At 44.6% G+C, this 17,795-nt stretch overlaps 1 protein-coding gene across 2 annotated transcripts in view; it reads right to left on the bottom strand.

Annotated features, from left to right (window-relative positions):
* The window catches only part of mcf2la (mcf.2 cell line derived transforming sequence-like a), a 249,981-nt gene that overhangs the window by 140,237 nt on the left and 91,949 nt on the right, over window positions 1-17,795 (bottom strand). For both annotated transcript variants that reach the window (XM_067992473.1, XM_067992474.1), the window contains exons 5-9: window positions 16,781-16,900; window positions 10,171-10,287; window positions 4,502-4,651; window positions 3,557-3,681; window positions 2,256-2,370 (exon numbers count right to left, since the gene is read on the bottom strand). In XM_067992473.1, the coding sequence (XP_067848574.1) occupies window positions 2,256-2,370; window positions 3,557-3,681; window positions 4,502-4,651; window positions 10,171-10,287; window positions 16,781-16,900 (627 nt within the window). The remainder of the gene's footprint in view (window positions 1-2,255; window positions 2,371-3,556; window positions 3,682-4,501; window positions 4,652-10,170; window positions 10,288-16,780; window positions 16,901-17,795) is intronic.

Raw genomic sequence — 17,795 nt, forward strand, 5'->3', positions numbered from 1 at the left:
GAGAAGAAAATAACCCGTACTGTAGAAGAATAGTGTTGCATTTTGTTTGCAACCTTCTATTGATTATTGAGGAGCTGGGCAAAAGGATTTCTACTGTAAATATACAGATGTGCAGTATATACTTTACTCACTTGTTCATTGTCTGTTTGCTTTATAGCTTAGTGATGCCCTGCTGCTTATTGAAGGTGGGAGGGAGTTCCTATAAGGGCATGGCATAATTCCAGTAACTAAAATAATAAACGGAACTAGTTTTACTGTTTGTTATCCTGGGCACGTTATCGGAAGCTTACCTAGATATCAGGACCAGTGAAGATATTCTCATAGCTACAGATGTAGGATCCAGAATTCTTGGTTACAGAATTCTATGAACAAGTAACCGTTTGAACCAAAGAAAAGATAACCTGGTGGTATTGCTGAGTCAACATCTAAACCACAATGACTGAACATATTAGCGTTTGGACTTTGTCCAGTGCTAAAAGATAACCATATCAGAAAACAAAAGCAGAACAAAGGTCACAACGGTTGGAACTTTATCAATATCTGCAGAATGGGCAAAGAGAACAAACAACTCCTTATAAGTTAGCAAGAAGCCAGAGGAGGGAGATGCAGAATATCTCCTTATGAGGTATCGATCAGACTCGCTTCCAATTATATAAAAAGGAACAACGAGGTAATACCAACAGTGGAGTAGCTAACCACTGAGTGCTGAGGTTTACACACAAGAGGACATGGAAGAATCACTTCGGTAGACACTCCGGCTCTCCCAGAACAACAGCTTGATCACTCAGTGTTCTGAACCATATTCCGCAGTTGTAAGTATTATTTTGAAGTTGCAAATTGTCGTTGAATAAGGTGCTTACTAATCTCAACACCAGTTTCTGTGGTTGTTGTCTCCGCTCAGGGTTAGAACGAGTAATGAGGTTACAAATGATACAAGTGAAATTCAAATCTTACACAAGGAGTTGGGACTTGAGTGATTGAAGATACAGGAGAGAAAAATCTAGAGTAACACAGGTCGAACAGCAACATTAATGCAACAGTCCTGACAAACTAACAAGAATGAACATTACCGAGAATATGAATAGCATGTATGAATACATTAACCACATCAAGTTACCAGGGAAGGTCACTCCCAGCAATGCCTCGGACCCATTGTTTAGATAAGTTTGTTTGATGAATGCTGCGGCCCACATTCTCAACTGCATCCCCATCGCTCTCATCACTGTCAAGTTTCAGACCCCTCCTGCTCACCTTCTAGTTACTCTATGGTTTTGCCCTCTCTCCTTCTCAATGTCCTGCAGCTGTATGTGTCTGCAAATTCTCCACTCTTCTGGCTCTGGCCTACTTCTTATTCCTTGCTCCCTCCGCTGCTCCTCCTTCAACTACAATGCTCTCACCCTCTGAAACTCCTTCCCTCAGCATCTTTCCCTTGTCTCTTCCACACCTTCAAAGCTCTCCCAAGGACCATTATCTTCACCTGTGCTTTCACATCGATCAACTGCTCTCTTCCCTTTCTCCCTCCTGCTGGTTGTCCACTTGTGCTCCATTTTGTAAAGTGTACTGAGAGGTCTCTCTGGATGTGAGGAGCGTCACACAATTATAAGTTGCTCACGCTCATGTGATGGCTTTCTCAACCATCAATTTGGATACCCTGTCAAAGAATTTGAATAGCGAAGCCTGCATGAATATTCCTACACTCACAATATGCAAACATTCTCACTGTACAGCTTGGTTTATTCCAACTAGCAAAATCAATCCGATAGGAATTTGGTAAAATACACCAGGGAACAGGCCTGAAAGGTTAACCTTGGATCCTTCCGCAGCAGTCTCAAATCCAGCTGTCAGACATTATACCCAATATCAAGTGGTGATATATTTAAAATGCTTAAGATTTAAACACGTGAAGCAGAGGAAAATACAGGGTTATACAGAGCACACAGGGCAGTGGAATCACATTTTGGATTGGTTTCTGAAGCACAACTCTGATTAGTGGCGTAATTAAATATTCAGAGCAATTCTGTTGGTGTTAGCAATTTTGAGTTCTAAATGTTAAAAATAGAACATTAAGGGTTGATCTGAAGAGATGTAGGGCTGCAAGCACTCTCTCTGGGCACTGCCAACAGCCTGTACTCAATGAGCCGTTTCATTGCTGGACACATGCTGTCTGATACATGGAATAGTCATTCTGCTGCACAAACAACGTCACCTGAGGGGCTCAGCACTCACCTCTCTCACCTGGGAGGCTCAGCACTCACCTCTCGGAAATCTTGCTCAAAGTATCGGAGCTGCAGGCACTGCTTGAGCTTCAGCTGGTGCTTATTCCAAAACTCATCAAAGGCCATTTCTGTCTCGTTCAACTGATCGAGCAGCCTGCAACCAGAAGGAAAAGATAAGACCCAGACCTTGCGCTGTCTACTGAATACTAATGGAAATAATCACAATACCAGCTTGTGAATCTTTTCATACAACTAGGCGGGTTGTATTGTGTTATGAAATGTAATTAGATAAGCTATGTCACATCCCTACTTTCATTTGTTATCCAAGTCATAAAATAACTAGAGGGAACACTCGCAGCTGAAAAGCTGTTTCTTATTAATCATGGAGTGGCTTTATAGACAGAATCTAAAGAATTAGTACACGGTGATATTCATTGCCGAAACACAAGCAGGGGCCATCACAATGTGTGAATGGTGACATTTCATGGACGGACCAATCACCTTTGCACTGATATTAAAAGCACTGCCTCCTTTCTACCAGAATGGGATCCTCTCAATCACAATCTCACTGTCAACATAAAACAGGATCACTGCAGTCCCATCAGAGGTACAGTGGGAGTGCACTGAAAGGCCCACATGTTTTCAGGGCCATTGTGTTTCAACTTTAACAGGATACAGTTAGATGAAGTAAGGTGGGAGGAGACTCGTGTGGAGCATAAACACCGGCATAGGCCAGTTGGGCCGAATGGCCTGTTCCTGTGCTGTAAATTCTATGTGATGTCATACAAATAAAAAGCTGCAAATGTCGGAAATCTAAAACAAAAAAAGAAAATGCTGGAAGCACACAGTATCGATGGAGAGAACAGGCTGGTTAAGATTTGTTCTGGAGCTCTCCTCAAGCTCTGATGGAGGACACTGCCCCAAAGATTCACATACCTTTCCCTCGCTACAAATGCTGACTGATCTGCTGTGTACTTCCAGCATTTGCTGTTTCAGGATCAGAAAACTATCTGCTGTGATCTTTCAACACTTCTTAACAGGTTAGTTCAGTGTAGGTTGTGGCAATATACTCTCAGGAAACAGGCAGTGTTAAAGTTGAAACGCCATGTGCTGTCCTTTCAGTGCACTCTCACTTTACCTCTGACTCCAGAAATAGGTCCAGATCCGGATACACTAGCCCTGACCACTGCTATTAGCTGTTGGGGCCCTTGTTTGAGATGGATCCTCCATCCTCCTCAAACATGGTCTCCCACGTCAGAGGGGGCAGGGGCTCCCTATGTTCTATAAAATATTGGCAATGAACTGGCCTCGACATGCACTGTCTGTATACCACAGCTCACCTCTCCACAGTGCTCAGATTATCCAGTTCGTCTGTGTTCAATTTATGATCTGGATTCTTGTTGATTGGTTCATGAATACTGGAGAGGAGGGACCACCCTTGCCTTCGTGCCTGATTAATATCATGCTTTGGGAGGAAGAGAGAGAGGGAAGAAGCAATTAAAAACTGATTGGTTAAATCAGCAATCCAGCTTAAGTTATATGATTCTAATATTTCCTCACTGCAGGAAAGTAATGTTGCTGATTTCACTCCTCACTGATGCTGAAGCCAGTGTGAAGATTTGTTGCTGATGGTGGGCTACCTGAAATTGGCTCATCTTCAGTAGCAAGACACATCACCCTCGTGTAAGAACTTCTGGAAAAGCTCACAACGTACGTTACAATGATAGCAGCACTGCCTCCAACTCAATGAAGTTTTGATGTGGAGATGCCGGTGATGGACTGGGGTGTTCAAATGTCAGGAGTCGCACAACACCAGGTTATAGTCCAACAGTTTTATTTGAAAATCACAAGCTTTTGGAGCTTTGCTCCTTTGTCTGGTGACTTCACCTGACGAAGGAGCAAAGCTCCGAAAGCTTGTGATTTCAAATAAAGCTGCTGGACTATAACCTGGTGTTGTGCGACACCTTACATCAATGAAGTTTGGCAGAGAAACAATGGCAGGAGTAGGCTCCGGAAAGAGTTGAGAGAGAGAGGGACCCAATCATTTGCTTCTCTACTTTCATTAAAAACCACGTCCTGTGTTTTCCACGACTGCATTCGTCAGCCCACCACCAGCCATCGAGGTGATCGGGTGGCAAATCTCAGCCATAAAATGTAACTTGTAGTTGTGTAATTTAGAGCAGATCACTGTTCCCTCATGGCGCGTCGAGCGGCCCCCTCGCCGTACGTCACGCGGCCCCCTCGCCGTACATATGCATGACCTTTATTGTATGTCGCACATTTACCTTCATTTTGTCTCGCTTTTCTGTGTGTATTGTTAAGAGACCCAAATTTGTTGTCACATCATTTGGCAGTTCAGTTTCAGCCAATTCCGTTCCAAAGGCCTGAAGCATCTGAGCAGTTTCCTTCACCATAGCAGCAAAACTTTCAATAGCCTAATGTACAGAACATAGTAAACATATAGAATTAAGCAGAATAAGTATGGTAAGATAGGATTATATATAAAAAAAACACGGTGTTAGCTTGAATGAAGACCCAAAGTGGGTAATCCACATCGGAAATGTTACTCAGACTAAATGGACTCCTTTACCTGAAGTGACCAAAATTGTGGCACCGATATCAAAACGCATAAAACATTAGAATCCTTTCACATGTTTGAAGTGCTAATTGATTGTTTTATGGATTTGTGGTCAGTAGAATTGAAGACATGCCCCTGTCAGTAGATGTTGTTGGTGTCAAGTTGATCCAATGTTTTATTAAGGCAATGTAGAGTTAGAGTGGAGGATCACATGTATTACAAGTTGTCCTTTAGGTAAGCTTCTGTCAATGCTCCTCCCCAATGGATCAGTTTGTTAAGGACAGTGTGTCGCAGAGGCCAGAAGATCCTATGTTCAATTCCTAAATGTCTGTGGAGTTAGCTGATCAGATTTGGGTGACAGCAAAGGCAGTAGAATTGAGCTCAGTAACCACAGGATAGAGAGAGAGGGAAAAAAAATCATCCAGAATTACAAGTGCTGCTCCCATGGTCAAATAGCCTGCCAATCAGTATGAGGCTCACATGTGATGAAAGTTACTTGGGCGAGGTATCGGAGGGTAACAGTGCTTGTGGAACTGCCATGCCAGCTTGCAGGGCTAGAATTAGCACAGGCACAGTGGGCCGAGCGGCCACCTTCTGTACCATAAATTCTATAATAAGTAAGCGTTTCAGGAGGAGAGAAGATAGGAAGAAAAAAAGATAAACTTTGTTCACTCGCCATTATACTGAACCTCCAGAGCTCAGTATTTCCCAGTTCAAGGACACCCAGCTTTCTTCCTTTTTTAATATAACCAGCTTCTTCAACCAGTAAAGATGGACTTTGGTTTTAGCACCTGATGTGGAAACTTTGGAAAACCACTCAATACATTTGGTCAGTCTTAACAATTTGAGGTTTAACTTGGATTTTGTTTAAAAAAGACTTGGTTAAACAAGTTTTTTGTGGGGAATGTCTCAGGGCTTTAGATTTAGGCCATTACAGGGAACAGTTCTAATGACCTGTGCTCAATTCCCAGTCTGTTCTGGAGTTTAGCTCTTCTGTACGCCGATGCTGAGACATTGTATGTACCAGCTGTGGTAATTTAGTCACTGGATAGGGCCCAAAGCAACATGGTGAGGTTTAGAATCTCAATATCAGTTTCAAATGAAGGATACCAAAACTGGGTGTCAGCGTCATTGTCATTGAAAATGTGGTTCAAAACCAGAAAACAATTGAATAACTGTGCAGATGCTGAAACTTATTCAAACGTTTCTTTTTGGGAAACAGAAAAAAAAAAGAGAAATTAAAACAAAAAAATACAGGGGAAGCAAGAGCGAGCCAAAAACATCTTACAACCATGTTAGTAGTGGAAGGAAGGTCAAAGAACATGTGGATCCATTAAAGGGTAAATTGGGCAAAAGCTGGGTTTGGGGCAGATTGTTGAGTGGATTCTTCACATCACTTTTCACAAAGGGTGACTTTAGACAAGCTCCAGTCACAGTAAATGGCACGAAGCAGTTCACAGAGCAAATAGAAGTCAGTGAAGACTACATTAAGCAGAAACTGGAAGGTTTAAATATCCACACGGCTCTTGGGCCCGTGAGGTTCATCCTAGAAACCTCAGGGAACTAAAAGAGGAAATGAATGATGCTTTGGTTGATATTTTTTCAGAACAACAAAAGTACTGGACGGGTACCTGAGAGAATTAACATTCTCCAAGCACAGAGCAAAGGAAAAGGTCAGGCCTCGACCCCTACTGTGGCCCTCTGGGATTTCCTGGGGCTTCCCCGTTGGCCATAACCGAACTTGTGCCTGTCACAGGTGTAGGCCCAGAGTAATTCATCTGATGAGGCAAGGGGGGCCATTTATGGCCTCCCACTTCATTTTTCTGTGGTTAGGTGACTGGGCACCCCAGTGCATGAGCGTCCAGTGAAACCTGGCTCCATGGATGACCCCCAAACCCCTCCCAACCAAGGCTTACACAAGACTCCCAGGGACAGGCTTTGGAAAGGCAGAAAAGTTCTGTTTTTCAATTCTAAGACTCCTTTCCAGAGGAATTCTGGCCTTCAGGCAGCTGATCTCCATCACAGTTCAAATATGCACCTATTTTTCTTAAACCCTTCTCCTTAGTCTCTGTGACAATTTTATATTGATGACCCCTTTTTACCTCAGTAACTAAAATTTCTATTGTCCAAGCTAAAGGCTTACATAAAATAAAAAATGTCTTTATTCAATTTTCAAAAAAAAATCAACTAATTTTGAAGCCAAATATCTGTTTTGTTGACAGTTAGAAAAGGTCAATGCTAATGGGTTACATCTGTGAGAGAGGCAGACTGTTTCTTTCCTCAATCTCATTTTTTTTTTTAAAGTTGAATTTTGAAAGCAAACAAAACCTGTTTGAGGGGGAATAGAAAGGGAGGAGGGGAGGAGAGAAACATTTGAGGCTTCTCACCATCTGCCCTTAGGGGAAGTGACTGGGTGAGGGTGGAGGATTAAGGGTGAGTTAAGAGATGAGAGCAAGGATTGGGCAGAATAGAGGCATTGAGGATTCAATGATGTCTCTAAGTGTCACACTTAATTTTTTTTTATTATTCGTTCATGGGATGTGGGCGTCGGTGGCAAGGCCAGCATTTATTGTCCATCCCTAATTGCCCTTGAGAAGGTGGTGGTGAGCCGCCTTCTTGAACCGCTGCAGTCCTTGTGGTGAAGGTTCTCCCACAGTGCTATTAGGTAGGGAGTTCCAGGATTTTGACCCAGCAACGATGAAGGAACGGCTATATATTTCCAAGTCGGGATGGTGTGTGACGTGGAGGGGAACGTGCAGGTGGTGTTGTTCCCATGTGCCTGCTCCCTTGTCCTACTAGGTGGTAGAGGTCGCGGGTTTGGGAGGTGCTGTCGAAGAAGCTTTGGCAAGTTGCTGCAGTGCATCCTGTGGATGGTACACACTGCAGCCACAGTGCGCCAGTGGTGAAGGGAGTGAATGTTTAGGGTGGTGGATGGGGTGACAATCAAGCGGGCTGCTTTGTCCTGGATGGTGTCAAGCTTCTCGAGTGTTGTTGGAGCTGCACTCATCCAGGCAAGTGGAGAGTATTCCATCACACTCCTGACTTGTGCCTTGCAGATGGTGGAAAGGCTTTGGGGAGTCAGGAGGTGAGTCACTTGCTACAGAATACCCAGCCTCTGACCTGCTCTTGTAGCCACAGTATTTATATGGCTGGTCCAGTTAAATTTCTGGTCAATGGTGACCCCCAGGATGTTGATGGTGGGGGATTCGATGATGGTAATGCCGTTGAATATCAAGGGGAGGTGGTTAGACTCTCTCTTGTTGGAGATGGTCATTGCCTGGCACTTGTCGGGTGCAAATGTTACTTGCCACTCATCAGCCCAAGCCTGGATGTTGTCCAGGTCTTGCTGCATGCGGGCACGGACTGCTTCATTATCTGAGGGGTTACGAATGCAACTGAACACTGTGCAGTCATCAGCGAACATCCCCATTTCTGACCTTATGATGGAGGGAAGGTCATTGATGAAGCAGCTGAAGATGGTTGGGCCTAGGACACTGCCCTGAGGAACTCCTGCAGCAATGTCCTGGGGCTGAGGTGATTGGCCTCCAGCAACCACTACCATCTTCCTTTGTGCGAGGTATGACTCCAGCCACTGGTGAGTTTTCCCCCTGATTCCCATTGACTTCAATTTTACTATGGCTCCTTGGTGCCACACTCGGTCAAATGCTGCCTTGATGTCAAGGGCAGTCACTCTCACCTCACCTCTGGAATTCAGCTCTTTTGTCCATGTTTGGACCAAGGCTGTAATGAGATCTGGAGCCAAGTGGTCCTGGCGGAACCCAAACTGAGCATCGGTGAGCAGGTTTTTGGTGAGTCAGTGCCGCTTGATAGCATTGTCGACGACACCTTCCATCACTTTGCTGATGATTGAGAGTAGACTGATGGGGCAGTAATTGGCCGGATTGGATTTGTCCTGCTTTTTTTTTTGGTGGACAGGACATACCTGAGCAATTTTCCACATTGTCGGGTAGATGCCAGTGTTTAGCCAAGCTGTTCCAGTACAGCTACGAGGCGCAGCTAGTTCTGGAGCACAAGTCTTCAGCACTACAGCCGGGATGTTGTCGGGGCCCATAGCCTTTGCTGTATCCAGTGCACTCAGCCGTTTCTTGATAACACGTGGAGTGAATCGAATTGGCTGAAGGCTGGCTTCTGTGATGGTGGGGATATCAGGAGGAAGCCGAGATGGATCATCCACTCGGCTCTTCTGGTTGAAGATAGTTGCAAACGCTTCAGCCTTGTCTTTTGCACTCACGTGCTGGACTCTGCCAGCATTGAGGATGGGGATGTTTACAGAGCCTCCTCCCGTTAGTTGTTTAATTGCCCACCACCATTCACGACTGGATGTGGCAGGACTGCAGAGCTTTGATCTGATCCGTTGGTTGTGGAATCGATCAGCTCTGTCTGCAGCATGTTGCTTCCGTTGTTTAGCATGCGTGTAGTCCTGTATTGTAGCTTCACCAGGTTGGCACCTCATTTTTAGGTACGCCTGGTGCTGCTCCTGGCATGCTTTTCTACACTCCTCATTGAACCAGGGTTGATCCCCTGGCTTGTTGGTAATGGTAGAGTGAGGAATATGCCAGGCCATGAGGTTACAGATTGTGCTGGAGTACAATTCTGCTGCTGCTGATGGCCCACAGTGTCTCATGGATGCCCAGTTTTGAGCTGCTAGATCTGTTCTGAATCTATCCCATTTAGCACGGTGGTAGTGCCACACAACACGTTGGATGGTGTCCTCAGTGCGAAGACAGGACTTTGTCTCCACGAGGACTGTGCGGTGGTCACTCCTACCAATACTGTCATGGACAGATGCATTTGTGACAGGTAGATTGGTAAGGACGAGGTCAAGTAGGTTTTTCCCTCATGTTGGTTCGCTCACCACCTGCCGCAGGCCCAGTCTGGCAGCTATGTCCTTCAGGACTCGGCCAGCTCGGTCAGTAGTGGTGCTACCGAGCCACTCTTGGTGATGGACATTTAAGTCCCCCACCCAGAGTACATTCTATGCTCTTGCTACCCTCAGTGCTTCCTCCAAGTGGTGTTCAACATGGAGGAGGACTGATTCATCAGCTGAGGGAGGACGGTAGGTGGTAATCAGCAGGAGGTTTCCTTGCCCATGTTTGACCTGATGCCATGAGATTTCATGGGGTCCAGAGTCAATATTGAGGACTCACAGGGCCACTCCCTCCTGACTGTATATCACTGTACCGCCACCTATGGTGGACCTGTCCTGCCGGTGGGACAGGACATACCCTGTCACACTCTCTTGATCACACTTTGTTGATAACACCCCTATTGTTACAAAACATTGTATCCTCCAACTTGCCATGAGCAATATCATGGGAGGTCTGCTAGTATACGAAGTTGTTCTTCAGTACTCACAGTCCGATGGCAGATCCACTGACTGTGGCAATACTCCAGGGTGCCTCCAAGTTCCTGGGTCAGCTGCGTTTTGTCAATGTAACTGTGTAATTCCGTTACTGAATTCAGCATTATGATCTGCAAGAGAAGAGCCTCATAAATACAGTGAGCCTGTAACACACTGTAAAATCAAAGGGATCTAAACTGGAATAACTCAATTATACGTCTGCTAAACAAACGCTCAGCATTTTCCAGAAAACTGCAGATGGTTGATGAAACTAAATGAAGTAAACTGGCTGCTTTAAGATGTCTTTATTAATCTTCCTGAGGTTTTCACAAATTTGACATTAAACTAATTTCACATGTTCCTATTAATAGATCTGGTTTTGAAAACTGAACTATTTTTAAAAAGGAATAACTTTTAAGTGGTGCTATATGTATGGTCACTGGTATTGGGGATGGAAGATCTAAATAACATTGGACCTGCACGAGTAATTTTATAGGTTTGCATTCCCGGTGTGAAGCTACAAACGCCAGGAGCACACATCAGGAAATCAGGCTTACGTCCAAAATTGTGAGATGTGCCCCATCCCCCCAAAAGGGCAAGGCTCCCCATCTGGAGTACGAACATAAAATAACCCAGAAGTACAAGTATTACCTCCAAGCTTTCAGTTTATGTGTTGATCACTCGTTCATTTATACAAATATGTCAGAAGGTTCCTGGACTTTCCTCTTTTGGTCGAGTTACTATCAGAATGACAATGGGCAGATAGGGCCTCCTATCATTGCTCAGTCACTTCTTCTAAGTCACGTGTGAGAGTCCACCATCCGAGAGGCCCAGATGCTGCCTGACCTACCGAGTATTTCCAACATTTTCTGGTTTTATTTCAGATTTGCAGCATCTGCAGTATTTTGCTTTTATCGTCGAGTGCAGCCACTCACTGAAGATGATTGGGCTGAAAATCAGCCCAACTGCTCGACAGCAAAAACTCCTGCTCCAGCCGGGCCAGCTCCATTGTGGCATCATGCTTTATTCAAGCATCTAGATACAGCCACATGAGGGATATAAATAGTGAGAGAGAGAGTTAATGTCACAGAGTGAAGTATCAAGCACCAGTGCACAGAGGGGCTGGGAGTGGAAGAGGAGGAGCCAGCCATGCCTCATTGGAGGGAGCGGGAATGGCTTCCTGTAGCTTAGGAGCCTAAAGAACCAAATCTCAGGGGTGGGATTCAGAAGAGATAAATGATCAAGGAGCATTAATATCAGGTGCAGGCAGTGAAGATCGTTTCCATCCACGTGGTGGAGATGCTGGATGGAGGAGTCCACCACCTGTATCTGCAACACTGCCAGTCCATGCAGAGCCCCCTGGAAAGTATGGCAGCTCAGGACATGTCTGCAGTAACAAGACATCAGGTGGTGGCTCTGGGGGCACTTCTGGCTTCTGGAGTGACAGCTACCACTGTTTCCAATGATTCCTTGCAAGATATCTATAAGAAAGCCATAGCTCTGGGTTTTCAATTATTAATTGAGATTATTCAGTCTGCTCTCATGCTGACCATTAGCCCAAATGAGCCTGTTTCCAGTGCCAGGAGTGGTAAAAGATGCCGCTGTCTCAACACTGAAGCACCTTCCTTCTGGCCCCTCCATTGCCAATATATGAGACAGCTTTATGACCGGGCCTTCAAGGGCCGCACCATCATTGAGATGAGTGTCACCTCTGTCCTCAAAGGCTCCAGTGGAAATGTCCCAGCCTCTCAACCTCCTGGCACTCAGGGAGCACCTAGCAGAACTAAGAGGTTAAGAGCATGCATGAGTAAAAAAGCTGAAACCTGGGGTAAACACAGTAGTAAAAAGTAGAATTAGTCTTGTGTGGCTTACTGTAGTTATGAAACATGAAATTTGTCAGTGGAAATGTGTGATTGTGTGTTATTCTACTGGAGTATAGTGCTCCCTTTTCCTCATATTAATAATGTGATGGAATGACTTCTCCCTGAAACGATCAAAGATTTACTGCATTGGGGAATAGTGCTCAGAGTAGGGGATTCCTCAATGTTTCAGGACTAATATGAAAGCCATGATTAATCTTTATTGGAAACAGTTGCTGATTATTTCCTGCAGTTTTTCTCGAGCGACTGGCAATGAGTTTCTCTGAGGCACCTCCTCTCTATACTGCCTCCCTGTGATTCGGTGATGGAGGGTCTTTTCCTTTACCCTCATCACCTGCAAGAACTGATCCTTTATGAGTCTGATAATTGTGCAGCAGGCAATGATTATTCTAAAGATCCTTGCCGGGCTGTGCTGCAGTGATCCTACTGAGGCACCTGAAGCAGGACTTTAATTACTGATTCTTCGCTATGTAATAATTCAGACGGATCCTCAGACCTTGTGAAACCTGCTCTCCGCTGGAAAGGAATTTGCAGAGATAGGGAGGGCCTATTGGGGGACCAATGTAGGTCAGTAAGGACAAGGTGATGGTTGAGCGGGACTTGGTGTGGGATAGAGTACAGACAGCAGAGACTTAGATGCACTGAAGTTTGCAGAGTGTGGAGGATGGGATGGTGGTGGCCAGGAATGCATTGGAATAGTTGAGCCTGGACATGACAAAGACATGGATGAGGGTTTTATTGAAGATAAGCTGAGGCAGGGACACCACAATCAGAGTCACAGACAATGTATTCACAACTTTGGTTAGGGCCTTTTCACTGCTGTGGGAGAGGTGGACCTGATTGGAGGGATTCAAACAGGAGTTGTGCAAGAGAAAGGCATGAATCTGGGAGGCGACAAAATGTTCAAGAACTTGAGAGGAAAGGGAAATTGGAGATGGGACAATAGTTTACAAAGAGTCATGGGTGGGTTTTTTGAGGGGGGGGGGGGGGGGTGATGATAGTGGTTTTAAAATGGAGGGGGGGGGGACAGTACCTGAGGAGGGGGAACCATTTACAATGTTGGCTAATGTGGGAGCCAAGAAGGGAAGTTGGTGGTCAGCAGTTTAGTGGAAATGGGATCAAGAGAGTGGGTATTACAACAGATTTGAGTTTGAAGAGGGCATAGAAACATAGAAAATAGGAGCAAGAGTAGGCCATTCGGGCCTGCTCTGCCATTCAAAATTATCATGGCTGATCGTCTAACTCAGTACCCTGTTCCCACTTTTTTCCCATATCCCTTGATCCCTTTAGCATTAAGAAATATATCTATCTCCTTCTTGAATACATCTAATGACTTGGCCTCCGCTGCCTTCTGTGGTAGAAAATTCCACAGGTTCACCACCCTCTGAGTGAAGAAATTTCTCATCATCTCGGTTCTAAATGGCACACCCCGTAACCTGAGACTGTGACCCCTGGTTATGGACTCCCCAGCCATCGGGAAGATCCTCCCTGCATCCAGTCTGTCTAGTCCTGTTAGAATTTTATATGTTTCGATGAGATCACCTCTCATTCTTCTAAACTCTCGTGAATATAGGCCTAGTCGACCCAATCTCTCCTCATAAGTCAGTCCTGCCATCCCAGGAATCAGTCTGGTAAACCTTCGTTGCACTCCCTCCATGACAAGGATATCCTTCCTCAGATAAGGAGACCAAAACTGCACACAATACTCCAGATGTGGTCTCACCAAGGCCCTGTATAACTGCAGTAAGACATCCCTGTTCCTGTACTCAAATCCTCTTGCAATGAACACCAACATACCATTCGCCTTCCTAACTGCTTGCTGCACCTGAATGCTCGCTTTCAGCGACTGGTGTACAAGGACACCCAGGTCTCGTTGCACCTCCCCTTTTCCCAATCCATCACCATTCAGATAATAATCTCCCTTTCTGTTTTTACAACCAAAGTGGATAACCTCACATTTATCCACGTTATACTGCATCTGCCATGTTCTTGCCCACTCACCCAACTTGTCTAAATCACATTGGAGCCTCTTTGCATCCTCCTCACAGCTCACATTCCACCCCAGCTTTGTGTCATCTGCAAACTTGGAAATGTTACATTCAGTTCCCTCATCCAAATTATTGTTATATATTTTGAATAGCTGGGGCCCAAGCACTGATCCCTGCGGTACCCCACTAGTCACTGCCTGCCACCTGGGAAAAGACCCGTTTATTCCTACTCTCTGTTTCCTGTCTGTCAATCAATTCTCAATCCATGCCAGTATATTCCCCCCAATCCCATGTGCTTTAATTTTGCACACTAACCTCTTGTGTGGGACCTTATCAAAAGCCTTCCGAAAATCCAAGTACACCACATCCACTGGTTCTCCCCTATCTATTCTACTAGTTACATCCTCAAAAAACTCCAGTAGATTTGTTAAGTATGATTTCCCTTTCATAAACCCATGCTGACTTTGTCCAATCCCGTTAATGCCTTCCAAGTGTTCTGTATCACATCTTTTATGATAGATGCTGGCATTTTCCCCAATACTGATGTTAGGCTAACTGGTCTGTAATTCCCTGGACGGAGATGGGAGAGATGCAGGTTCAGTGCTAGAGTGGGGGTCTGGGAGGAGGTTTGGCATGTTTGGCAAGGGGAAGGAGGGGGAAGCAGCAGAGGCAGCTGAATGGATGGTCTCTATCATGGCTGGCCAGATAGTAACATTATCCATTAATATGTCTGACCAAACAGTCACATGATATATTAATAAGTCTGACCAGTCACATGATAGATTAATAAGGGTGGTCAAATCATGAGGAGTCTAGACAGAGCAGATAGAGAGAAACTGTTCCCATTGGCAGAAGTGTCGAGAACCAGAGGACACAGATTTAAGATGACTGGCAAAAGAACCAAAGGCGACATGAGATTAAACTTTTTTACGCAGCGAGTAGTTATGATCTGGAATGTACTGCCTGAAAGGACGGTGGAGGCAGATTCAATCATGGCTTTCAAAAGGGAATTGGATAAGTACTTGAAGGGAAAAAATCTGTAGGGCTACGGAGAAAGGGTGGGGGAGTGGGACTAACTGGTTTGCTCTTGCAGAGAGCTGGCACAGGTTTGACGGGCCGAATGGCCTCCTTCTGTGCTGTAATCATTCTATGATTCTATGATGAGGGTGGCCAAACAGTCACATGATATATTAATAAGGGTGGCCAAACAGTCACATGATATATTAATAAGGGTGGCCAGTCACATGATATATTAATAAGGGTGGCCAAACAGTCAAATTGGCCCGGAATCTGCTCCAAAAATAACAGAGCGCCTAACAGCGCTCACCGTTGTTTAAGGGCAAATGGAAGAGCAACTTCCGGCGAGTGCACATGCGCAGTCAAACGTGCAAATCCAGAAGTTGCTCTACGAGATTCCCTGCTCATTTGAAAGTTACGCATGAGGAGATCTCGCCGACTGAATGAATGGACCAATGTGAAATTGCTGCACAGCCCAGCTAGAAACAAACTAATCTACACTGGGCTTTTTAGGTCTAAACTAACTTTTAACAGTGTGGTTAAGTCTTAATGACTGCCAAACAACCTCTCTGGCACTGAAAATTAACTTTAAAATGTGGAGCTTCATTCCTTCAGCTCTTAATTGTTATTGGAAAACTTTTTTTAAAACTTTTTTTTTACTTTTTATTTCTGTTTCTTTTATCTCTTTTTTAATTATATATTTCTTAACCTCTCTTTATTTTGCTTTCTCTAACTGATTTTACATTGAATTAACTGTTGTAGCTTGCACTTCCTGGTTCTGACTGCGCGGCTTGACAAGGATGCTTCAATCTGATTGTTTGAGGGGACAAATGGATCCTTTTCCCGTTCACACAGCTCACAGATTCCCAGAAGAGGACGCTGCACTTTTTGCAGCTCGCCATTAGAGACAGTTCCCGCACTAAAGCCTGTGGATCGTTTGTAGGCAAGTCTAAATCTAATGAGTGGCGGACAACTTTCGTTCGCCATTCAGAGCAAATTCCGGGCCATTTTATATTAATAAGGTTGGCCAAACAGTTACATTATAAATAAATACGGCTGGACAAACAGGTCACATCTATCTATAGTATATAATATATTATTTACATAGGCAGTTTCCATTCTAAAAGTGGACACAGGAATTTATAATGGGAAATAAGGACAGAACCTGTGCCTTTCAAATGGAGACTAAATGAAGTCTGCGTGCCCTGGTCCAATTTTTCTCCTGCACTCTAACCCCACTTCACCTGAAGACTACATTTGGTCTTGACTCCCCATGTGCCATGGGAGATTGACTATTAATATATTTTAAATCTTATATCTGCATGCATTTCCTGTCAACTTTTTCCATTACCAATTCCTATGGCCACACTTATAATGGAAATAACCTATGTAAACTTGTCACGCTGTAAGTGGAGATGCAGCACTGCCACCTCTGACAGGAGGGTGTAATTACAGTGTGTTAATATAAAAGTAAGGACAGAAGGTATGACTTTCAATTGGGCACTGAATTATACCTGCATGCCTGGTCCAGTTATCACCACCCTCTAACCCTCCTCACCTGAAGACTACACTCGGTCTCGACTCCCCTTGTACAACGCCATGGAGGATCAACGAAGTATCACTTAATAAGGCTGGCCAAAGCAGAATCCGTTGATAATATTTTGGATATGTACTTTTTTGGCCAAAAAAGATTCTTATCTTCCCAAGAATCATATCAAGTTATTTGAAATTTCACTCACCGGTACCTTCAGCTTAAAATCATCTCGATTAAATCTCAGGACAATTTCAGAGATTGCTCTCTGAAAGATTCCTGAAGGTAGAAGGACGAGGACCAATTGAAGGTTTCCTGGGAATGATCCCTAGAATGAGAGGGGAAACAGAAGGACCGATTTACTTCCCAAAAAGCTCCATCAGAAAATCGAGAGAGACTTGCTGAAGACTTTAAGACAATAGTCGTTAATTGGTATAATGCCTAACACTGGCACATTGCCTCAGTCTATTAGTTGGTAACAGGTTTGAGTATAAAACTAATTCAGTGGTTGAAGAGTACAGCATACTGAATGTTTCTCAGAGTGCACAGAACAGAGAAAGAAAATAAATAACTTGCATCCCCTTTCATGTACCTAGTATTTTCCAGAGCATTTCACAACCAATGAAGTACCTTTGAAGTATAGGCACTTATAATATAGGGCAATGGGCAGCCAATTTGCACACAATAAGGTTCCACAAACAGCAATGAGATAAATGACCCGCGAATGTGTTTTTAGTGGTATTGGTTGAGGGATAAATGCTGGACTGGACATTGGGAGAATTTCCCTGCTCTTTTTCCAAATAATGCTGTAGGATCTTTTACATCCACCTGAACAGAAACAAAGAACATGCTAGAAATATACAGCAGGTCAGTCAACACTTGGAAAGAGAAAAGGCAGGTTAACGTTTTGGCTGGAAACCCTTCATCAGAACTGTTGCAGTCGCTACATGTGCCAATCAGGAGCAGGAACACTGGCTGAGTTTCCCTCCAGTGCTGTATTCATTCCAGTATCAGTGCAATTCAGCACTAGATTCATGCCTGGTGGTGTCATTTCCAGGATGACCTGGATCCAAGGCGGGTAATGGGAGTTGAGATGCAGATCAGCCATGATCTAATTGAATGGCGGAACAGGCTCGAGGGGCTGAATGGCCCATTCCTTTTCTATGGCCTTCTATGGGCGGGCAGAGACTCGGCCATCCTGGAAATGACACCACCAGGCAGGG

Source organism: Heptranchias perlo, chromosome 11, assembly GCF_035084215.1.
Source record: "Heptranchias perlo isolate sHepPer1 chromosome 11, sHepPer1.hap1, whole genome shotgun sequence".
NCBI lineage: Eukaryota > Metazoa > Chordata > Chondrichthyes > Hexanchiformes > Hexanchidae > Heptranchias > Heptranchias perlo.